We start from the raw sequence: 24,542 nt of genomic DNA, 5'->3' as shown, positions 1-24,542 counted from the left end.
GTTCTGACACTGTGCTGTACCCATGCTGACACTGTTCTGACACTGCGCTGTACCCATGCTAACACTGTGCTGTCACTGTGCTGTACCCATGCTGAGCCTGTGTCATACCTGTCCGAAGACCTCCTCGTTGACAGTGAAGGTGAGGTCCAGCATGTCGTTGATGTCGTTGTCCTTCATCCACTGCAGGCTCTGGTGGAACTCCTCGTCCAGGTACTCCAGATCACTCAGCTCACAGAGGCTGTGGAGAAGGAGGCCATGAGCACACTGACACACACACACACACACACACACACACACACACTCACTGTGTGCCATGATGAAACCATAGCAAAGTGTAGTTAAGAACAGTTAAATCAAATACAGTCTGCGCTGCTTTATCGGAACGCCTCGGGAGAAGAAAAAATATCCTGAATAAGCAGCTGTCCCAATTAAACAAGAGGCATTTCACGTGATTTGTTTCTAAATGAAAAGAAAAAGAATGCAATCCCATCACATTATGATTAAATGTTAAATACATCCTTTAAAATAGTCAATTGTTTTTTTGTTTTTTGTTTTTTCAACAAAATGAATCGCTGTTTTTTATTTCTACAGGAAATGAAAAAGAATGAAATCACATCTAATCACACGGCAAGGCACCTGTGATGTTGACACGCCAACTTTCTTTGCAACAGCAGCCTGAGAAACCACAGACTCCAGCTCCTTCAAGAGTTCAATGTGGTTTATGCAAGTCTCAGCGTAATCACATACTCACTGCACTGTGCTACGCTAACCTGTCTTGCTCTGAAAAGTGATCTCCGTTCATCATTTTAAAATCCTGTATCACTATTAAATGAAGTGACGTCCCAATTAAACGACATAAATAGCACTGAGAAGAACAGCCTCCCAGAGTTCTGTCTCGTTTAAGCAGCAATCCCGATCAGAATCCCGATTAGGCGGCACCAACTGTATAACGAATAACTAGCATATGGGAAACATTAAAACTGTAAAACCCTGTGCACTTTCTTGGCAAGCCCAGCCCGTCCCACACAGTGCCGCACTCACATCCTCAGCAGTCCCTTGTAGAAGGGTCTTGTGAAGAAGGCGTCCAGCAGGTACTGGTGAATGAGAGCCAGGCCCAGGATACGGCCACTGAACCGGAACCTGCAGTCAGAATAAACACACGCACAGAGAAACACACAGAGAAACAGACAAACACAGAGACACACACACAGAGAAACAGACAAACACAGAGACACACACACACAGAGAAACACACAGAGAAACAGACAAACACAGAGACACACACACACAGAGAAACACACAGAGAAACAGACAAACACAGACACACACACAGAGAAACAGACAAACACAGAGACACACACACACACACACAGAAACAGATAAACACAGAAACACACACACACAGAGACACACACACAGAGAAACAGACAAACAGACACACACACACACACACACACAGAAACAGATAAACACAGAAACACACACACACACAGAGACACACACACACAGAAACAGACAAACACACGCACACACACACACAAACAGACAAACACAGAAACACACACACACACAGAGAAACAGACAAACACACACACACACAGAGAAACACACACACACAGACACAGACACACACACACACAGAGGCTTGTTAGACACATGGAGCATCAAATAGCAAAAAACATTTTATCAGGGTTCAAGAACCCCATGTATACAGTACAGCTGATTCCAGCTGCTGCAGACCGTTCCCTTGTAATCACGCTGTCTGAGGAGAGTGAATTGGGGAATAACACTGTGTTGAGAACCATTTAGAGTAGAATGCTTTGAGAATCTGATGCTAACTCCTGTTTGTGGTTTTACTGGCTGCTCAGAGCAGGGGGGGGGGGGGGGACTTAGTTCTGTTGACTGTAAAGACAGGTCTTCCTGTATCATAATTATTAATAACATTGATAAAGCAACACCATCCCTTATTGCACATCTCCAGTGACACACAGCAGTATTTTCCACTGGAGAGGGCGCAGGGCAGCGGTGTCTGGCAGCCCTGTGGAGCAGCGGCACTCGGCTGGGACTCAGGAACTCACCACTCGTGATGGTTGTCGACGAAGGCAGACATGGGGCTGATCTGCACGGTGTAGGTGTCGTTAGCCGAGTACTCAAACAGGCCGTAGTATGGATTGAACAGCTCCCGGGACACCAGGAAGAAGAACTCCCGCGAGGGGCCGCTGTAATCCAGCCTGCCAACAAACCACACAACAAGGAGTCAGCATCACCCACCCTCACCACCCCCTCTCCCCCAGTGTCTGCATGGCAGCTGCCTCTCTCACCCCTCCTCTCCCACGAACGTGACGTAGAGCTTGTTCCTCTGCAGGTCCTTGCGGGAGTAGCCCATGATCTGATTGAAGGCGTCTTCCAACAGGTGATCTCTCCGAATGATGAGCCTGGAACAGAACATTTGAGGAGTCACAACGGGGTACAGTACAGCGCCATTACACAGCTCTGCACCGCGTGAAGCTGCTGTGTTATTATCCACCTGCCCGTCTTAAGTTATAATGAATGCAGAACACGGTTTTCCAGCACACCTTTTCCGGTATATCTGATCTAATATTAACTGCAGATCAACCAACAGGGTCCTCTTGGTCCTTACTGCTCTATAATAAGGATTCTGAATCCGAGTACGTGCAGGAAAGAAACGTCTTACTTTAACTTCCCCGGCCCCTGTCCGTAGCCCTTCGTCTCCAGTTTCCGGTAGAAGTTGCGCAGTTTGGCTTCAAAGTCTCGTTTGTAGGGTGCAGGGGCGCGGGCGTTGGCTCTCTGGGTACCTGAGACACAGGCAGACACACAGACTGAGATTAACATTATTACTGAATCACCTGGCTCCTGCTGCATCACACTAACTGCAGCATTTCCCCCGTGATCCTCCATTCCACTAGGGGGTGATAGTGAGCGTACCTGGAGAGTTCTGTGGGGAGGAGACTGGCGAGCCCCGCGGTGACTGACAATAGCTGGGATGCAGTAAGGCGTGTGGAGGCACGTATGACATCACCTCCTCTTCAAACAGACTGCGGAGAAAAGCAAAGACGATGTTAGCGTAAAGCACAGACTCCCAGCTTGATGAAAACCCCAAATCAGATCAAAACTGAATACCCCTTCCCATACACTCAAGAACATAATCTCATACAGCAACACAGCATTGTAACAGACAATCTCTGAGACTCCTGGACACAACATCCACACAAACACAGTGTCTCTCAGTGCTGACCCCCTACTCTAATACTCTCTCTCACTCTTCTGCTCTCTTCAAGTCCCCTACTCTCACACTCTCACACGCTCACTCCCCCACGTTCACGCTCTCACTCCCCCACTCTGGCCCACCTGAGAAGCATGACCAGGTCTGCATCGCTGGAGAGTCTCAGCAGCCCTGTGGTGCCCTCACTGCGGATGAACTGCACCTTCTCCCTGCAGGGGGCGACAAACACCAGAACAGGCGTGTAAACACTGCCTCACTACAGAACACAGCACACCAGACTCCATACTGACGCACAGACATGCGTGGACTGAAATACTCACAAGGCTTTTTAAGTTTCATTACAACTACAATGTCTTCAATAACTTCTAATCAAAACATTTGCCATTGAATTTACTATGTTTCTTTTGGTATTTCAAAGCATGCATTGTGTAGTGTTTTCGTTCCCTGAGCCCTGAGTGAAAGTTGGGTCTCCCTGCCTACCTGAGCGGGTGGTTCCTGACAAGCTCAGGCTGCCTCTCCTGCAGGATCTCGAAGATGTTGGGCTGTCTCAGAAACGCCACAATCTTATCATTGTAGGCTGCAGGGAGACCCCAGAGAGGTTAACAGAAAAAAATACCAAACACAAAGACACCTGCTGGACACTTAATACATGACAGCTCATGCTCAAATCTCAAATCCCAGGCTTACAAAAAGATAGGATTATTTTTTGTTAACAATACACTCTTTAAAGTAACAATCTATATAAGCTCTGCATCACGTGAGGGACACATACCCACTGGCACCAGGTCCTGGTACTGGTTCCGGTTCACTGTGTTGAAGGTGCTGGACGGGCGTGGCAGAACCGGGGGGCCCGAGTGCCGAGATTCATCACCGACCTGCGGGGGGAGAGAGAGAGCAAGAGCGAGAGCGAGAGAGAGAGAGAGAGAGAGAGAGAGAGAGAGAGAGAGAGAGAGAGAGAGAGAGAGAGAGAGAGAGAGAGACGCTAGTACACCAGTCCATCTGTCTGTCTATAAGCACGACTGCCTTGAACCTCTAATGTCAAGTGGCTCAGAGAGTATGGCACTGTCCAGAAAATAGCTCTAGTAGAGATCGAGGCGTCTTTAGGTTGATTGCCATTCTACCCACCCCTCAGTCTCATCTGTCTGTATACAGGACTGTCTCTGCCTGCTCATCTCCTCATGTATGTGTTTCTTATCAAGCTTGTGTCAACATACTTTTTCCCACATCTATCTGATCTTTCTCACTGTCTGTCTGTTTCTGTCCTTGGCTCCTTTCATCTGTCTACCTGGCTGTCTCGTTCACTCTTTCAGTTCTGCAGTGCATTCCGTTCCACCCCCTGAACCTGTCACCCACACAGGCTTGTTATCCCAAATAGACAGAGAGAGAGAGACAGAGGGTGTGTGGCGAGGGGGAGAGAGGCAGGGTGTCGGGAGAGAGGGAGGGTGTGTGATGAGGGGGAGAGAGGCAGGGTGTCGGGAGAGACAGAGGGTGTGTGGCGAGGGGGAGAGAGGCAGGGTGTCGGGAGGGAGGGAGGGTGTATGACGATGGGGAGAAAGGCATGGTGTCGGGAGAGAGGGAGGGTGTGTGATGAGGGGGAGAGAGGCAGGGTGTCGGGAGGGAGGGAGAGTGTATGACGAGGGGGAGAGAGGCAGGGTGTCGGGAGGGAAGGAGGGAGGGTGTATGACGAGGGGGAGAGAGGCAGGGTGTCGGGAGAGAGGGAGGGTGTGTGATGAGGGGGAGAGAGGCAGGGTGTCGGGAGGGAGGGAGAGTGTATGACGAGGGGGAGAGAGGCAGGGTGTCGGGAGGGAGGGAGGGAGGGTGTATGACGAGGGGGAGAGAGGCAGGGTGTCTGACGAGGGGGAGAGAGGCATGGTGTCGGGAGGGAGGGAGGGAGGGTGTATGACGAGGGGGAGAGAGGCAGGGTGTCGGGAGAGAGGGAGGGTGTGTGATGAGGGGGAGAGAGGCAGGGTGTCGGGAGAGAGGGAGGGTGTGTGATGAGGGGGAGAGAGGCAGGGTGTCGGGAGAGAGGGAGGGTGTGTGATGAGGGGGAGAGAGGCAGGGTGTCTGGGGAGAGGGAGAGAGGCAGGGTGTCGGGAGGGAGGGAGGGTGTATGACGAGGGGGAGAGAGGCAGGGTGTCTGGGGAGAGTGAGAGAGCGAGTGAATTGTTCCTCACCAGGCGGCGCGTGCTCACCTCCCCTGCGCTGTGGCTGCGCTGCCGGGTCAGGTGTTGCCGGTGTGCCAGCACGCTGGTGGGGCGGCTGCTCTGCAGGGGCAGCCGGGGGTCGATGAAGGTCGTGCTGCGGCAGTTGTGATCCACGAAGAAGGGCTGGCAACCAGACACAGGGTGTATTACTACCTCTGCGGTTTACATGTTTGGTGCAAACGAATAACAACATATTACACATGTAACACCAGTAAAGCTAATATATGGCCCTTTCTCTAAACTTAAGGCCAATAAAATCACACTATTTACTTTGCTTTAGCCCTGATGTTAACCAATGAAACGCTAGCCAAACTACAAAAACAAATCTTAAACTGTCTAAGAAATTGCCACTCTGGATTTACCGCTAAGGGACAGGTTCTAGCAGCCTGGAAGTCACTCTTCAGAAAGCTTGTCTGTGAATGATCTGGGACACAGTATTGCCTGATAAATGTTTCCTACAGTAAATGTGCCTGTACAGATTGCAGTGTTCCCATGGTTACACAATGCATTAACCAAGGTTCCCGTGTTTTCTAATGTTTTACCATAGCTCTGGGATTTACTCTGGGTGTATCTATGCTTGTATTACACTATGCTTGCTCTTGTAAGGGGTGTGTTGTGTATTGAGCCCTGCCCCTTACCTTGCCCTGGTGGTCGTGTTTCATCTCCCAGCCGCGCGGCAGCTCCAGCTGCTTGTTGGCGAACATGTTGAGGAAAGTCACCAGGTCACGGTTGTGCAGGTATCTCTCAAAGTAGTGCGTGTCTCTGCGCACTTTGGTGATCATGTGCTTCAGACACGTGTTGCTTGTAAACATACGATAGGCACTCTGGGGAGAGACAGAACACGGGTCACGCCACAGCAACGTCACTGAGCGTGTCTCAGTGTACACGTGGTGCAATGTCTGAAGCGTGTTTCATGTACATGTGCTACTGTCTGTCATGCTCTTAAAGGACTGCCTCAACAATCCCACTTTGAGAAAACATATGGGTAGTGTTAGTCTAGAAGTCATTTCATTATGTAGCTTCTTTTTTAAACAAGACAAACCTTCAGATTAGGAAGCTACTATGTGGTCTAATAGGCATTCAAAACTGTACTTTGATCTAACATTGTTATTACCCTCCAAACCCCAAAACCCCAACCCCAACCCCAAACTCCTATGGGGGATCATATTACTCTTTTACACTGTGTCCCCAGTGCCAGCGATGTCTCCTCACTGCCTCAGTTTCAACAATCAGAATCGAGTGCAGGAAGTGGATATCGCAGTTAAACTCTGTATTACTGTTTGTTCCATTGGCAGTGATGATGTTTGGCACATTTTTCCTAATTCAATAGCGCACAAAGGGCCATTCTAGCCCAGGTATCTGTTATAACCATTACTTAATTGAAGCAATTCAACCTCTACTCAGGTGTTAATCCTTTCATTATTAAATCGACAACCTTGAAACCCTGCTGTGGAGTTGTGCATCCCTTTCCTCATGTAACAAGACATTAGTGTTTGTTATAATTATATATGATTGAGGGTTGTAACTCCTTGTATAGACTCCCATTCTACAAGCCCCTAATTCCCCTGTTGGAAGTTGCAGGTGCACTCACAGGGTTGGAATGCAACATGGTGAAGAACTCAGGGCTGGTCAGGAACTTGGCGGAGGGGGACTGCAGCAGCAGGGACAGGCGGGAGCGTGAGCTGGAGGGGGGTAGGGTGCTGTCACGCCGGTACTCTGAAACAACACGGCACAGCAAGGGTGAACAGTGCTCTGAGACAAAGCAAGGCAGAGACACATCCTAACATCCAACCAAATGAGGCTGTGCTGATCGCAATAACAACCTGACAGTAAGCAGCACTGGGACTCGGACGACAGTCATATTATACCCATCCGGGGCTTGCTATATTTAAGTAGTTCTGTACTTGGATTCTGATTATTGGGTTCACATGTAAGTGAAGAATATCTGTATTTTCAAACACAATGTGGCCCCCTATTGCGCCTGCATGTCTAAATCGAGATCGGGTGTAAACAAGCCATGTAACTTAATGGCCTCTTTAGAACACCAAATAAGAGTTTCTAAGCAGTGTCACATTGCATATCGGCACTGGAACTGGTAGAAAACTTCTTTACAAAAAGCACTGCCTTGAAAAAGCCAACGTAGCGCGCCATGCTCTCGTTTTTCCTGCAGGGTACCTGGGATGGTGTGGTGCATCAGGTCACTGTCCTCAGGGGGGGCCTCCGGAGCCTGGGCCTCCGAGCGGTCGTTGGTTATGGTCCTGCGGATACTCTGGTACCTGGGGCAAGGCAAACAAGATGAGCAGGGCTCCATGTAAACACTCATTTACAGACATTCAATCCGTTTCCTTACATATATTCAGCCTTCATTACTGAAGACACACAAGAGTAGTAAGAAGGTATAGGAAGTGCACTTGGCATGAGCCGTGGCTGTTTCCGTGGTTACCTGCGGTTGAGCTGCTCCATCTGCTGTATGGAGTCAGATCTCTGCAGGACCTGGGAGGCGGCCGGCGTGGTGGGCCTCTGCCACGTGGTGGTCCGGTTCACGTGGTCCACGTAGAAAATACGCCCGTGGCTGTCGATGCGCGCCTCCCAGTCTGATAAGGAAACAAGATCCATCACAACAATTAGAGGACATCTTTCACCATGACTGACCAAGACAGTGAAAACACTGACCCACAAACAGCCCTCTCCAAGGGGAGTGCTTTAGGGTTGAGTCTGAACGGTATTCAATATAAAGTTCCTCTGCATACCTCCAACTCATCTGTGCTTCCTCAACTTAAACACAAGTGACTGCAGAAAATAGCTTCCTAAATATTTAATGAGTGTGTGTGTAATTTCTTCGTCTGAGAGAGATTAGTTACATAAGAAAACATGCAACTGGAACAATACAAGCCTACAAAGAACATCTTAGCTGTTCTGTTATTGTCCTGAGTTGTTCCTTGCTAGTTTCATGCTGCTATAATTATTTTATTCGTCTTTGTAAATTAGCATTATCCTTTAACTTGCTTCAAAATGAGACACTGGGAGCCTGTTTTGAACCTGTTATATATCCTTTTAAGATCTGGTAACATTGAAATGCATTGATTTGAGAAAAAGACGGCACAGAGGAGACAGCGGCACAGCATCAAAAATGATTTTTTTAAGCAATTAAGACTGCCAGTGACTTTAACATGACCCATCTAGCTTTCAAACAGCATGCATTCTTGGCATTAAGCTTGGCACTTTTTTAAGCTTTTTTTTTAAGGGATAAGTAACTAATGATTGGTGCGTTTTTTGTTTTGTTTTTTTAAAGGGACAAGGTTTTGTAAATTTGGAGCCTCTTTTTTTTCAGTAAAGCAGTCCTGAATGAATGATTGTTGATGCCCAGCTTTCTCCGGAGTGTCAGAGCAGAGTCCTGTGCTGCTCTAGCCCAGATGGCTCAGTGAATTAGGGAGGGACTCACTGGGAGGTAGCGACTCGTCCACTCGCTGGTACCGGCCCATCTCCTGCCGCACAGAGGGCAGGGAGCGCATGGGCTGGTGCTCGTTCGACTGGGAGTCTGAGAGAGAGGGGGGAGAGAGAGAAAGAGAGGAAGAGAGAGAGGGAGGGGGTAGGGAGAGACTATCAGTGAGAACACTGTGCATTCAACCAGAACCAAAAACATTTTACAACAAAATGAGCCAAGTTATCAATAAGGTTATCCGTCTATATATGTCATGTAAAACAAACTACTGCAACACTGTAAAAGGCTAAGTCAGGTAGACAAAAGCTTCAGTGTGCTGAAGGCACTAGTTCAAACATTGTTCTACTTGAATTAGTTTCTTATAGTATTACCTTAGGATTACCTTATTGATGAACCTTAAAAATGAGAGAAATCACAAATGGAACAGCTCAGATGATGACAAGAAGACTAGGTTTGTGCAATTGTAGACCCAGCATGTATGGGTGAATATGTCTGGTCACCCCTCTCTACCTGCGTCTCGGTCTGTCTCCACTGCTCCCTGACTCGAGTCTTCAGACCCTTCTGGCCCTGCCTCTGCCACAGTCCCTGCTGACCTCACTTCCTCTTCTACAGACTCTCCCCCCCCTGATGCCTGCATGCTCTGCCTCCTCTGCCAGATCTCCTCTCCCTCTTCCTCACTGGCCGAGACAGTTGGCTGAGGCTCCTCCCCACCTACCGCACCCCCACAGGCCCCTCCCTCTTCATTGAGGGTGTCAGAGGATGCAGGGGGTGTGGCCCCAGAGGAAGCCCCTCCCCCTGGATCTGCAGTGACCGCTGCATCCCCGTTCTCTTCCTCCTGTAAAGGATATGAATTTCAGTGTGGCTGATACATTTTTTAGCCCTAAAACATGAAAAACCAATACATTTACTAGGTATGATTTTTTTTAGACTAACTGAGCTTATAAATGGTTGAGCTCACCTGTGAGAAGGAGGCTGGGAAGCGTGTGCTCTCGAAGGAGGACGAGCAGGCCGTGGATGACAGGCGCGTAGTGCCGTTCCCCGAGCTGACCGCCCCCTCTGTGGTCTCGCTGTCCTGGTCCTGCACAGCTCCAGATTCCCCCTCCTCCACCTCGTCGTCCCCGAGCAGATGTGTGGAGGGCAGTCTTTTCAGGAGCTGGTGCAGACTGCCCAACCCCTCCTCCTCCTCCTCTCCCTCCTTCTCTCCCTCCCCCTTGGCCTCACTGCTGCCATTGAGCTGCCGCAGCCCCCCGTTCAGCATCAGCAGCCCCTCCTCCAGCGCCGCCCCCTCCTCCTCCAGCTGCTCGTCCTCCTCGTCTGAGTCGATGTGCAGCATGGCGCTGAGCCGCGTGTCCGTGGGGAAGCTGCTCCTCAGTTTGGGGGAGGCCCCGCCGATGGGCCTCTCACTGGGGCCCGCCACCTCAACCCTGGCCCCCGGTTTGGGCTCCAGAGCGTCCAGGTAGTCAGTGAGGGATTCCTGACGCAAGGTCTGGGTGCAGCGGGTCGGGGACTCGCTCTCTGCCGGCTGTGGCCGGCCCTCCTGCTCCTCCTCCTCTCTCCCCCTGGTCTCGCTGGAGAGGGGCTGGGGGGCTGCCTCCCCTGGCAGAGACCCCTCCGAGCCTGTGGGGGACAGGCCCCTGGCAGTGGGGGGGTTCCCTGGCAGGTCCTCATCATCAGAGGGGCTCTCCGGGTCCCCGTTCACCGCCGCTGCCCCCAGGAAAGTGCCCATGGTGTCCGGAGATGCATCTGTGGGAGACACATACCGCAGTAAAGACAAAATTGAGCTTTCTGTACTACAGAAACATCGGGTGTGTGAATATATATATACAGGTTTAACAAAAATGTTAAACAGTTTGAACATTCTGAAACATTAAAGCTTTTAATACATGACTAAAAAAGTAATTAAAAAAATCTGACTTGCACACTTTTCACTTTTAAACATTGCATACTTGCTGTTTATATTAGGGGCTCGATTGTTCCATTGTGGGCAAATTGCCCAAGTAACACATTTGCTGAGGAGGGAGTGATTTGGCAAGCTGTGTGTGCTGTGTGCAGTGTGCAGTGTGCAGTGAGCAGTGTGCAGTGTCAGCGTGCAGTGTGCTGCTCTCACCTTCATGCACAGAGGAGGTGATCTCCACTCTGAACTGCAGCTGCCCGCTCACATGGTCCGTGGGGAGCCGCCGGCACAGCATGTAGCTCAGGATCTGATCCCTGCAATGGAGAAGATGGGAGTCAATCCAAGAGAACAGGCTTGACCAGACCACCACACCCCAGAGCCACTTCAATCCTGACCCAGGATTGCACCATCAGGGCTATGCTTTGTATCTGGAACCACTGCACTGAACTTGTATTTCAGTCACTTAGCCACTTGTATTTAATCAATACCATGGTTTCCATTACATAATTATCAGTGTCATATAATAAATAGAATGTGTGAGTCTATTACAAGGATTTTTCCAACAGCTTTTTCTCTATTACAGTATTTACCCAATCAAGCCAGTATAGTGACTGTGTTTACCCAATGAGAAGCCTGTATGGCAGCCCTGTTTGTCCATTCGTATTGGTCTGTTTCAGTATTTACCCAATGGCATTCCTCTCCAGCAGCCTCTGGACCGGGATGACGAGTTTCCCCAGGAAGCGCTTGATGATCGGTCGGCTCTTGGCGAACTTGTCCTTCACCTCAATCTCCAACACATCAGTGAGCAAGGCCACAAAGGAATACTTCTGGCGACAGAGAGAGAGCGCGACACTTTACTCTTCTACAGTGGAGCACAACGCAGGGTTAAAACAACTGGCACTGGGGCCCCCTGTCCGTGGGGTTTGCCACAGTAAAGTTAAACAGTAATTCTTCTGTTTTTCCATGGTTTTCCTATGGTTATACTAGGAATCTACTACAGTTTGCCATGTTTTTTACAATGCTTTACCATGCCTCTCTGGGCTTTACAATGCTTTGTTACACTTTGCTACGCTTTTACAATAGTAAATGGGATTTGTCTTATATTTGTCTTACTAGCTCATTATCATGACAAGACATCTAATCTAGATAACACTTCATATTTTATAAGTGGTTATATCATGTGAATTATGTAATAATACAATATTATAACGTTCTTATAAAATCTGATCAAAAGAGTGTACTGTAATTCAGTGCTTATTATTTCTAATGATAATCTATAAGCATAATTATTGATAGAAAGTGTTTAGCGACATCTCAGGGCACTTTACTGAATGAGTGTGAAATGATTAATTCACTCAGCCTGCAGAGCCATGTTGCCATGTGAATGTGTAACATGGAAGGTGTGTGGTTTGGTCTTGGGTGGGGTGGGTCTGTCACAGTCCCCCAGCCCCACACCTGCCCTGCCCTGCCCTGCCCTGTGCGGTGCTGCTTGCCCGCTGGATCGTACCTCGCCGCGCCACACTGGGTTGGTGGTGTTGGCGATGATGGTGGACCGCCTCTCCTGGCCGTGGTGGGCGAAGGTGAGGAATGAGATCTTCTTTCCTGGCTTGATGGACATCTTCAGGTATGGGTCGGGGTTAAAGAACATGCCCTTCTTCAAGCCCAAGGCTCGGAGATCTGAGGAGGACAGGAGCAGTCTCACACACACACACACACACACGAAACTACTCGCACTGAGCACATTCTCATAGTGCCATTATGATGCGACACCCTCAGTGAAAAACATAATCAGTAACCTTAAGGGTTTTGCACACGTAGTAGAAAAAAAACATGGTTAAGAAAGCTGACATTTCTGACGAAGACGTCTTAGTTCTCTGGTAGTAATTTCTTTGAAATGGAAATACAGTACGTGTTTGCTGTACTGCTGACGATTTTCACCAGCTTAGTAACAACAGGCTGCAGTGAGGGTCATACCCCACAAGGTGGCGCCTGTGTGGATCAGGAATCAGGGAGATCAGAAAATGGAAAAAATAATGCCGAGGCCTAGTACTGTTCCATATTAATTATATCCTGAACGCTACCAGAATATTGAGTCGCATAAACCAAGCGTGCTGGATAATCCCTTCTGACTGCTATTCTGTTCATGTTTCTGAGGAAATCCCTTCACTACAGGATAACAGATTGTAGGAATTATAGAAAAAAAAATGAAGAATTTAATCATGATGGCAAAAAAAAGCTTAAAGGAGATTTACTGCAGCTCCCAATGCCATTCCTCTCTTACTATCTGATGTTTGCAATCCTTCCTTTGGAGTTGCTCTAATATTGAGATTGTTCTTGGTTGCTCAGCTATTCCATGTTTACGTACCTGCAGATGGGGGCTCTCCCCTTTTCCCCCTCCCACTACACCTCTCCCACTCCCGCTAGCCTTCTCCAACTCCTCTCCCCTCTTGGCACTCTCCTATCTTGACCCTGTCCTCTCGTCCCTCTCATTCCCCCTTCCCCCTTCCCCCTTCCCCCTTCCCCCCGCTCTCCTCTCCCTCATCCCTGTACAGCAGTTATACAAGGAGATGGATACAGAGGATCCTCAGCGCTCAACAATGTGAGCAGCAGCCAGGCGTGACCGAAGCCATGCATTATTGAGAGCATGTGCGCAGTGTGCAGAGCCGCTGCTGTGCTTCCAATATACAGACAGAGAAGAGCAGGGACTCCCCGAGCTGCTGGGGACTCCCAGTGTCCCTGGACGAGGCAGCACCGTGACCCCACCCACACTCAGGACAGCCAGGACTGAGCCCCTTCAAACCACCCTGCAATCTCCCACTGTGCCAGCTATCATTAACACCAGACTGCTTTCTTTCTGGAAGCGGCATGCTAGCTACATTTTCCAGCTGCAATCTTTTTTCAATCAATCAATCAATCAATCAATATGTAAATACTCCCTGTTCCAGTTAAGACCTGCCCCCAGTGAGGGACTGGTGTACCTGACAGTGTGAAGCTGACGAGTTTCCGACAGGGCTGTGCGACCATGTCTCCTTCAGCCAGCCCCTCCGCTCCCACCTGAGACAGACAAGAGGACACATGGGCTCAGCACTGCGCACGCCACACTGCATACTGAAGACAGCATACTGCACACTGTATAATACACACACACACACACACGCAGAGCACAAAGCACACACACACACACACACACACACACACACAATCACTACAGGACACATCAGCTCAGCTCAGCACAGTACGCAGTGCTAAAAACACACACAGCACACAGATTGCACACACTCAGCATAGCGCCCCAGTGCAAGTGCATTTCACACCCTGCACGGCACAGAGAACCACCTTTATTTCACAAGCTATACACAGGCCGGCCCCTGGCAAGTTCTTTGCAAGGTCATATTGTGACGACTGGGAGGAGCTGTTGCTATGAGCTCTCTCTGGAAGTTACAGAGTGTGAAGACGTGTCTGTCTGCTCCGACAAAAGAGCTCCCTGCATTTCACGTGACAGGAGACTAACGCTGCTTCACAGCCCCGCTTTAATAGGGAGGAGAAATAAACCAAAAAAGGACCCAATGAATTCAAAGAATGATTCTGATAACTCTTGAGAGAGGATAGCGGCACACAGGAAACAGCACTGTTAACACTGCAGCTCACTTCCTGTCTTATCAGCATCTCGTGAAGACTTGGGAATGAGCGAGAGATACAGAGGAACGCTGCTGAATGCGTCAGGAATCTCTTCCGTTATTAAAAAAACAAACATCTACTAATCTGCTTTAAAATGAAAGGCGTGCTAACCAATGAAATCCACTCTTCCGTCTACTCTTACTAGCTTTATTAACATTATTAGTGTGTTCACTCACCATCACCCCGGGGTTCTTGACGGTGATGCAGGGTGTCGTCGCACGCAGAGCACCGCTCACCCCGTGGTAGTACTTGAAACAGATCTTTATTTCAGCTGCAGGGAGAGAAAGGGACAGACTAAGTGATATTCAAACCAGCTGCCAGGCTGTTAAAAAACAAGAGACGATTAAACATGAAGGGCAAGGGAATCAGTGAGGTTCTGGAGCATACCTTGGTTCAGGTTTTTCCGTAAACAGAACAGCCTTCAGTTCTTCATTCTACCTGGACACGTGCAGGAATTATCAACCCAACATTAAGCAGAGCACCTTTCCTTTTCTGGTCCAGTACTCTTCCCCCTGCCCCTATCCCAATCTCACTGCCCCTCCCCCAGTCTCACTGCCCCTCTCCCCGGCTACTTCCCAATCTCAATCTCACTGCCCCGCTCCCCCGGCCCCCATTCCAATCTCAATCTCACTGCCCCTCTCCCCCAGCCCCTATTCCAATCTCAATCTCACTGTCACGATCCCAATCTCACTGCCCCTCCCCAGGCCCCTATCCCAATCTCAATCTCACTGTCACGATCCCAATCTCACTGCCCCTCTCCCCCGGCCCCTATTCCAATCTCAATCTCACTGTCACGATCCCAATTTCACTGCCCCTCTCCCCTGGTCCCTATTCCAATCTCAATCTCACTGCCCCTCTCCCCCGACCCCTATTCCAATCTCAATCTCACTGTCACGATCCCAATTTCACTGCCCCTCTCCCCTGGCCCCTATTCCAATCTCAATCTCACTGCCCCTCTCCCCCGACCCCTATTCCAATCTCAATCTCACTGTCACGATCCCAATTTCACTGCCCCTCTCCCCTGGCCCCTATTCCAATCTCAATCTCACTGCCCCTCTCCCCAAGCCCCTATCTCAATCTCACTGGCATTTATAACCCAATAGTATTTTCAACATTTGTTTAAGACAATTAATTATTAACTGACCTCATCTAATTCACTCTTGGTTTAGAAATCAATTTTCACCTAAACGTGACCAAAATAGCAATGCAATCGGCTGGTAGGAAAACACAAGACTAGACACTAAGAAGACTAATGAGAAATACCAGTGTTAAAACCTCTCATCTCCAGACACCGTGGACACTTTTAAACTGCAGATTGCTTTTCGAATCGGGAGCCGAAGGCACTGTGTTACCATAGGTAGCTCATCCATAACTATAAAACACTCCATGGTAAGAATATGCAATAATACTCAAAGGCTTCAGCAAGAAGTATTTCTCAATGTAAAGACTAAACATTTGTTTTGTTTTTTTCAGTATTCCTGCAAGGTCACTGTCAGCTAAACAGTGTCCCTTTGAAGTAAGTGTGGTTTGAATTACTGGAAATGTTCTAACCATCAGAACTGCATAATGATTCATTTCCCGTACTGTGTAGAACTCTGTGTGCTATGATTTTTAGATTTAAACAAGATAATTCATCTCAACGATGGTCAAATATTCTGTTAAATGTTCCTTCCCAAGTGTTGTTTAATCAATGGTGTTGAAGACAGTAGACTTGGCATCCTTGCCAGCTCTGTGTTATTCTTAATTATTTTATTATTTTATTAATATTTTACAGAAAATGCTACACTTGAGTTTGACCCTTGCTCAAGCAGTTAAACAATGCAGTATATTTCCCCACTAAATTCTTTAAATTAGAAACCTGCTGTCCCTGTCTTATCAATGGTGCAGCTCAGCTTAGCTTCAAACCCATTTCCACAGAACGTTTCTTAGAAGTTTTCTTAACTTTGAAACATCCCTCTTCTTCGTGCTGATGTGTCTCTTTCAAAGGGAATATTAAAAAGTGAAGAAAATGTATGTGAAAAGGGTTCTGAAGTGAAGGGTAGGCAAATGGCAAATGGAAATCAAAACCCTGGTCTGGGTTGCACCAACTGGACGCAAGTCTGGCTCTTAGGTACGTCCAACTTAAAACTGAGCGTAAGCTAGGTGTAAAAATGATGCCAATTGCTTAAACCTTATGCCTTATGAAGGGTAGGCATAAGGAATTTGTCGTAAAGAACTACATTTCTCCTCCATAAACTCTAATTGAATAACAGGTTTAAGAGTTTAACGTCCAGTGGGTGCAGCCTGTCCCTATGGGCGAGGCTGTGAGCCGAGAGCCGCTGTCTGTACTCACGCTCCATGAAGTACGGCCCAGGCTCCAGCCGCCACACGATCTGCCCCTTCTGGGTGCCATTCACCCCGCGGTTCTTTGAGTCCCACACATTTGAGGGGCAGTTCTCATCTGGGGACAAAGATAGAGTGTTACACACACAGGGACTGCTGGAGCAGCACGCACGGGGACTGCTGGAGCAGCACGCACGGGGACTGACCACGGGTCAATCTGCCAGCTGATCACAACAGAGGACACACCATATCCAGAGGAGATAAGCTGGAGTGTGGATCACAGTTAAAGTCTTACAAGTGTGACAAGAAATTAATACAGTCTTTTTCTGGTACATAGGCCACTTCAGCACTTCGTGCCCTGGAGCCCCCAGGGTCTCCCAACACAAACTCCTTCAAATCAACCCGCTCTCAAAACCAGATCCACTGCAATGTTTTCTCCCTTACCTCTGATCTCCAAGCCGTCCGGACTGCCCTCCCTAATCACAATGGAGAACACGGTCGGCCCCCTATCCATGGCACACCAGACCAGGCTTCCCTCAGCCCTCTGCCTCTCTCCTTGTCTGTACTGCAGGACCAGTCCCTCAGCCCTCGGTCTCTCTCCCTGTCTGTGATTCAGAGAGAGCTGGAGCAGGGACAGGCTGCCCCTCCCTCTGAGATTCTTCAAAGAGCTCACTCCACTTCCTGTTCCTCTCTGCCCCAACAGGATGTTTGTAAACATGTTTCCCCCCCCTCCACCCAATCCCACACACAGAGACAGCAGGGGACACGGCACACTGGGCCACAGAACTCCAGAGACAGACAGTCAGCTTGTTAGCTCTGCAAGGAGACAAGTAACGCCATTAGAGAAACAGTAGTTTATCTGTACCACTGTTTCTATGATTATAACCCCCCAAAAACAGCTGTCAAAAAAATCTATGACAGACACAAACCATTTCATCCAAAAGAGGGGTGAAAAGTAAAAAAAATAGAATATGAAATAAATATTACATTTGTACTGGTAACACCTTTTCTTAAGGTATGAGAACATTATCTTGCTTGAGTTTGGATGAAAGCCACAGATTTGTATAAGAAAGGTGCAAATCAGCTGCACAGTTTTAACAGTTAATATTTTACTGGGCATATTTCAATGAACTTCTCCCTGGAGGTCAACACTGAGGGGAATTCGAAATTCATGGAGTGAATGTGAAACATTTCTGCTCAACAATAATATTAGAAGTAGCGTGTGAATATCCATGCTAGTCTGTTAGAAGAAAGAGAGTTTGGGAAATGCAAAAGAACAGCAAGCTGAGTGGAGTCCAGGATGACCAACAGGATACACCAAGACAAGACCTCACTGCTTCCTTCCTGAGCGCTGCACAGAGACACAGAGCTGGGAACGAGACGCTACCCCCCCTGGGGATCTCTCCGCCTCAGACTCAAACTGGACCACAGCTGCAGGAGGAGACCAGGGAGCTGGGAAGGCATGGCAGTGTCACACCAGGGGCATAAATAGCACTCTATCTTAACGAGAATCTGGATTCATCAGGATATTCTTTAACCCCTAGTTATACACATTATTGATGAAGAGGAATTGATAAACATTATTTGAATTGTTAGCTGCAAACATTCAGCCTCTGCCTTTTTCTGTAGGTAGAATGATGTTATGCTTTAAAGTTGAACAATGACTTCCATAAGATAGTTTTGAGAACACTGTATAAATATAGATATGAACACCCTCCAGCACTGTCATTACCCTGCACCTCAATAACAAGCACTAGTCTAAACATGCCAAGCTCTCCAGCTCCTGTCTTTGCCTTTGTCTCACTCCCCTGCTCTCCTCCTCTCTTCCCTCTTCTCGATTTGTCTCTCATTGTGCTGTGCAACAAGAGATGAGAAGCGCAACTCGCTGGATTGCGCAGGGATTAGCTGTCCCAGATAGCACCTTACTCAGCACAGGGTTTACAGGGAAAGGATAAGCACGTTGGTTCAGGCTGAAGATTACTCCTTTTACTCTTTGTGTAGCTGTGGAGATCAGCAGAGCAGCACTTCTCTTCTACAACTAAAGCTTTGAAAAATACTTTACAAAGACCCTTGCTCTGCTGCTCGTAGAAACGCTTTGGGTTGCCCTACAATGGCAATGCCATGTTATACTATAATCTATAATAAAGGACATGGCAACACGGTTTTATAATCTTATGAACCCATGCACACAGGCTCTCCATTGCAGTAGCTCTTGAGTACTGGATAGAGCAGACCCACTTCACAATGTTCCATCCAGACCTCTTGTGTTTCCATTGCTGGTGACGATGTGGTCTGCCAGAAGTTCTGGTGGGTTCTGCTAGAGCTTCTATCTTTATTGTAGTCCTAATGGCAGGTGCAGCCTTTTTCTGTATGGCATAGCTTCCCACAGTGGGACAGCCGATGTTAAGAGTTAATAATGTTGCTAATTTAGCTGTATTCATTTTTTAGATCCAGGCTTGTTGCACGTCGAGCGGGGGTGAAAGCGACTCTTAATCTTGTGCGCTCCGGTACACAAAGTCTATCTCTGCAGTTATTGTTTCATTGTTTTGTGCACCAGTGAAGCACAGAGTCAGCTTCCGAGGCACGGCTCGTATTCTCAGCACTTACACTTATTATGGTGTTTATTGACCTTGGTTAAACAATAATAAAAACGAGGGAAAAAAGATGATGATTCTTTCCTGTCCTTTGAATGCTGAAATGGAGTGTAAAATATGCAGACCAAGAACAAAAACATATTGATCGCAAAGACCTTGGTTAGCACTCCTTTAACCCTGCCCTGCATCTTTCTGCCTTTCTATTTGTTTTTAAGCGCACGTTTAACAAGTAATAGTGGTAATGATAAAGTATTATCCTGTAGCTCGTATCCATTAACTTCTTACTATAATCCATTCATAAAAAAAAAAAATCCCGGAGTCAAGCCACCTGCAGCTTATGGGTCACTGCGTCTCTAATGGAACATCCCAGCATGTAAGTGATTTCCTCTGGTGTTCCAATTGACCAGCCATGTCAAGAAAAGGTCAGCCATTCATGGATATCTCACAACAAGGTTAAGAAAACATGGGTGCAGTGGAAGGGGGCAGTGACATGCTGTCCACTAGGAGAAAGAGCATCTACGGTATAGAGTCAACAACGAAACTGGCAGAAAATAAACATCTTAGCCAGCTGCAGCCATACAAGCTTTGGTCTGGGCTTGAGAGCTAAGAGGCCTGGTCTCTTTCTTCTTCTTCTTTTTCTTGGAATGTGACCTCAGAAAGCTAAGCAGCAGCAGCAGGGTCAGGCCTGGTCAACACTTCTTCTTCTTGGATTATGATCTGTTTAGATCGTATCCATCATGGTTAGTCCTGGTCAGTTATACAATCTGTCCACTCTTCCACTTGAGTCAGAACCCAATTAATACCCCAACATGAAGCATGGTGCTGGTGAACGTACCACCTCCCAGATGAGACTTTCAGGCAAGATCTTTAAAGAGCTTTAAAAGGTGCAAAATACACTGGTCAGATCAACTGCACTGTAACTGTAGTGCATGTGTGTATGTGTGTGTGTGTGTGTAACACTGCGCAGTAGTTTGAACCCTTCCAGAGTCTCTTATCACAGGAGTAAAACCTGAACAGCTCAAGCTGTTGGAGCTCTGCATGCAGTCACTGCCTGCTGCTTTGTTGCTGCTCAGAACACTGGAACTTCAGAGCTGTGAAGAGGGAAGTGACAGGCCTGCCTGCCTCCCTGCACTCGCTGTACGGGCCAATGATGCCGCAGATCAATCTGCTGGCACACCAGCAGCCCCCAGAGAGGTGAACGCCTTGACAGGAATATTAAAACTCTCATTTAAGAGAATCGGTTCAGTTTGGGGGGCACAGTCAGCTCAAGGCACTGTTTGACTGGTGCCTTCAGCAAGGCTCGTCTATCTGCCCTCAACCAGAACTTTAAACGCTGCATGACAAGATAAACAGCAGTCTTTGTCAGTATGTGTTGCATGTTGGAACACGCCAAGTCCTACTGACAGAATGTGGCACAGCTACCTCGGTTTTACTCTGTGTTCAGTGGGAGAGTGTAAGAGATAAACAGAAAGAGAGTCAGAATAAATTTGGGAAAGACAGTGTCCCAGCATCTCTGTTAATGGAAGGTCTGCTGGAGTAACTGAAGGCAGGAGATGACACTTGGGAACAACACAGTTTTGCAGGAAGGACAAAATATGTAATCAAATGTCTGAACACTCTTCCCTGCTTCTTCTGTAATAGACTGAAGAACTTTGAAAAAAGCTTTCAACTTTGATAGACCGATTTCCTCATTTAAGCATATTAAATAGTGTGTTATCTCTTATTAAAAAGGTGAATACCTCAATGTCACAAACAATAGTGACAGCTTCTGACATCTATGCTGCACCTCTAACCAGCGTTACTATGTTGTCTCAGCTCATGCACAGAATGCACCAGAAATGACCAGATGGAGCAAATAATCCACATATTCACTCCCTGCAGAAACCAAATGGTCTTCATTATCAGAATTAAATACAGGCACACAGATGCATATTTGAACAGGAACAGGGACCCTTATACACTGACTGTAAGAGTCCATCTGTCTGTGTGTCACTCTCTCAATTTTATACAAACACATTAAAGGTGACTCTTCAACAGGTACTGTGTAACTATTAACGGGATTATGAGGATCCTCTGTATGTACATGGACTGGTTTACGTCTACGCAAGCCTCCCATTGCACATTACAGTTTTGTTCTCTGATCCCTAACCTGCAAAAAGACGCACAGTCAAGCTGTTCATGAGGTTATTCAACTCACACTAAAAGCTTGAAACACTCACACTGCTACGCAATGGGGCTCTTGCATTATGCCCTGGTATGTGCTTGTGGTCAACATGCTGCTGGCAGACAAGGCTATGCTTGAGGAATAATTCACTAATCAGAGGGTTTGGCTGCACTCTGCGCTGAGATGGAAATTAGTTCTGTGTGTGGGGAGCCCAGTGCCTTCCCTCACATGGTTACCTGTTTCCATGGAGACCACAACCGTGATGAAAAAAACAGCAGTGACCGGAAGATCCAGACATTCTAAACTGAGTGATGTCACTCCTTGACAGGATCACTGAAAACTCCTATTTGAAATACACCGCAAAAAGAAAATGTATGAAGGCTGTCGAAACATATTATTATCCTGGGTTTCATTCTAAAGGCATGATAACCAGGCAGCACTCCTGAAGCGATTCTGAACAGCACCAATCTGGGCTGAGAGATGACTCTTCAGCAGTTTTTTTTTTCTTAAAGAAATATACAACCAACAGGGTTTCAAAATGAGTAAGAAGCAGATCTGCACTGGAGCCCAACAGCACAATATTTATATTTTAAAGCAGGGGTTCTCAAAGTGGGGCCGGGACTCCAGGGGGGTGGAGCAGAAAGGTCTCAATGTAGTCGTGAAACAACCACCTTACAATCAGACTGAATCCGTTCTTCATTTTTAATGTCTTTAACACCTGCGTAGTCAATTGCACTGAATATTTTGCAGAGATCTGTGTAACAATATGCATTTCAAGAAAATATTATTTAGGGTGTATTTAAGGGGGGGGTTGAACATGGTACCTTTTGCACCAAACTTTTACCATACACTCCTCACCTTCTATAAACATGTTGGATTGCAATTAACAATAATCTGATAAACTCTGTTTTATACAGACATTTTTAACCTGTTGGGTACTGTGTGAGTATTGCATGATCAGGAGAAGCCTCTGTATGTGCGTTCACTGACTTTAACTGTGCTAATAAGGACCTGGAATAAACGACGCTGGCGTCAGTGACGGCGCACTCACCGATGTGGTAGAGGCCGATCCAGTCCGTTGCGTCCACCTCCTCCTTGATGTCCCAGGAGATGATGAGGTCCTGCGCCAGGCCGAGCGTGAACTCATAGGTGCTGGCGGTGAGCGAGGAGCGGCTGTCGGAGGTGACCAGGTCTGTGTCGCTGTTGGCGCGCTGGAAGCCCATTGGCTCGGCAGGGCCTGCGTTCTGGGCGGCCAGGCTCTGTAGGTTCTCCGGGCTCAGCGTGTAGCGCATCTGGGGATTGCGCCGGCGCACGTACTGCAGGTGCTCCCGCGCAGAGGCTGCCATGGCCATTCAGAGCGAGGGGAGGGCAGGGAGAGGACAGCGGGCTGCCCAGGGAAGTGTGGGGACCAGTGAATCGTTGAGGCACTGTGTATGAGACCGTGGGAGTCGGGCTTGACAAAGGTGTCAGGTTTAAAGAGATGTGATGTAATATAAAAGGGGATGTGATAATAAACAGGTCAGATTGGGGTTTAGGGCAAATAGGTTGGGTTTGCAGTTTGAAGGGGCTTGGTGTATGGTAAGTGGGCTCATTGATTAAGGGCGAGATACATGTCCAGGGAGGGAGGGAACTTGTGGGTGGGGAGATTTAGGGGGAGGTCCCTAAGATTCACTTGTCAGGTCAAAGGAACGAGGGTTAGGGGTTCAGTATAAGATGGTGGGGGGGGGGGGGGGGGGGGAGGCTGCAGGATTTCCAATGATTCCCAAACCAGACGTTTCCAGACGTTTCTGAATCGAGGATGGTAGAGAAGGGCTAGAGGAGGGGGGTGGTGACTTCTCTGAAGACCTGCATGAGGGAGACAGAGAGAAAAAAGGGTTTAGAAGGTGTTTAATTGGCCAGCCTTATCCCCTCCCCCCATCCCTCACCGCACAAAAACACTCACATGTATGCACAACTCCAACTAACTATAACATTTCATATTTCATATTTAACCTGTCTCTCTGTCTGGTGAACAGACAGTTTCAGACAAGGCTTGAGAGCTTCACTGTGGCCCTGACAGGAATGAAGCATTCAGAGGGACGAGGAGTCATTGCTGGTTGTTCAGATCACAAGGCTCCACTGCACTGGAGAGGGATTAATAAAGCAAGCTGCTGCCAGAAACACAGGGGCTTAGAGCTGGGGATCAGGCATCCTGACGCACACAGACACACACACAGACAGAGGACAGCCAAGGGCTCTATCAGCACTGTCCATCAGGAGCTATTACATCACTGGGAGGCTCATTGCTTAACTGTGATGAGAACCATTGAGATCCTCTTCACATTTCCAAGATTATCGGAAAATGGCAATTCTTCAGATTAATAGGATCTGCATTGTACTGTACTGTACTGTACTCAGTACCACGAATCCCCAAACTCAAAACAGAAGCTACATGTCATCTCTTCACCCGGACATGGTTAATATCTCTTGCGTGTATTTGATAAAAACCAGTAATAGATTCAAATAAAACAGACAGATAACATGACATGAAATAACGTTAGACAGAGCCTTGCAATCTCAGAGCTGCACGTTGTGGGGAATGATATCTAGCACACCCTCACACAGACACGCTCCGCTCCGGGGCTTTGGGAAGGCTCTGGTCCTGCATTAGCTGGGAGGAGGAGGCTGGCAGTCCCCTGGGTGCCCCTCTCTCAACTAGGCCACTCTGTGTAAGGCTCTGCTGTCAAGAGAGTCTGAGGCACTGACACAAATACTGTGCACAGAAACCAGCTCGCACCCAACTGATGCTTGTCATTTACCATCATTTTAGACTTTCGTAAAATACAATATAAACCCGTTCTAGGGCACCCTCAGACTGGGGTCCCCAGAGGTTTCCTCCCAACAGTTCTGCGATGGTCAGTGCCTTGTAATTGCAAGGCGGTGGAGGTTAAGGTAGCCTCACCTAAACGATCAGCGGGCCACCTGTCCTTTCATGCCAACATTCCAGCGGTCACTTATTAA

The 24,542-nt window shown here is 47.9% G+C and overlaps 1 protein-coding gene across 5 annotated transcripts in view; it reads right to left on the bottom strand.

Annotated features, from left to right (window-relative positions):
• Positions 1 to 24,542, bottom strand: part of LOC117407515 (E3 ubiquitin-protein ligase HECW2) — a 44,298-nt gene that overhangs the window by 6,541 nt on the left and 13,215 nt on the right. Inside the window, exons 1-25 of one of the 5 annotated variants that reach the window (XM_059032477.1) lie at positions 23,485 to 23,625; positions 22,594 to 23,387; positions 16,795 to 16,902; positions 14,639 to 14,733; positions 13,763 to 13,838; positions 12,292 to 12,461; positions 11,469 to 11,611; positions 10,998 to 11,098; positions 9,849 to 10,633; positions 9,401 to 9,725; positions 8,891 to 8,986; positions 7,892 to 8,042; positions 7,624 to 7,724; positions 7,040 to 7,164; positions 6,087 to 6,272; positions 5,419 to 5,571; positions 4,017 to 4,119; positions 3,725 to 3,821; positions 3,370 to 3,453; positions 2,947 to 3,056; positions 2,696 to 2,816; positions 2,322 to 2,435; positions 2,079 to 2,231; positions 1,042 to 1,140; positions 109 to 238 (exon numbers count right to left, since the gene is read on the bottom strand). In XM_059032477.1, coding sequence (XP_058888460.1) covers positions 109 to 238; positions 1,042 to 1,140; positions 2,079 to 2,231; positions 2,322 to 2,435; positions 2,696 to 2,816; positions 2,947 to 3,056; positions 3,370 to 3,453; positions 3,725 to 3,821; positions 4,017 to 4,119; positions 5,419 to 5,571; positions 6,087 to 6,272; positions 7,040 to 7,164; positions 7,624 to 7,724; positions 7,892 to 8,042; positions 8,891 to 8,986; positions 9,401 to 9,725; positions 9,849 to 10,633; positions 10,998 to 11,098; positions 11,469 to 11,611; positions 12,292 to 12,461; positions 13,763 to 13,838; positions 14,639 to 14,733; positions 16,795 to 16,902; positions 22,594 to 22,894 — 3,927 coding nt within the window. In that variant the 5' untranslated portion in view covers positions 22,895 to 23,387; positions 23,485 to 23,625. Of the gene's footprint in view, positions 1 to 108; positions 239 to 1,041; positions 1,141 to 2,078; positions 2,232 to 2,321; positions 2,436 to 2,695; positions 2,817 to 2,946; positions 3,057 to 3,369; positions 3,454 to 3,724; positions 3,822 to 4,016; positions 4,120 to 5,418; positions 5,572 to 6,086; positions 6,273 to 7,039; positions 7,165 to 7,623; positions 7,725 to 7,891; positions 8,043 to 8,890; positions 8,987 to 9,400; positions 9,726 to 9,848; positions 10,634 to 10,997; positions 11,099 to 11,468; positions 11,612 to 12,291; positions 12,462 to 13,762; positions 13,839 to 14,638; positions 14,734 to 16,794; positions 16,903 to 17,228; positions 17,494 to 22,593; positions 23,388 to 23,484; positions 23,626 to 24,542 lie in introns of those variants that run through there. The other 4 variants (XM_034012639.3, XM_059032479.1, XM_059032478.1 and 1 more) reach the window with 4 other exon arrangements.

This window comes from Acipenser ruthenus, chromosome 10 (assembly GCF_902713425.1).
Source record: "Acipenser ruthenus chromosome 10, fAciRut3.2 maternal haplotype, whole genome shotgun sequence".
Lineage (NCBI taxonomy): Eukaryota > Metazoa > Chordata > Actinopteri > Acipenseriformes > Acipenseridae > Acipenser > Acipenser ruthenus.
This window is presented reverse-complemented; position numbering and strand designations above follow the sequence as displayed.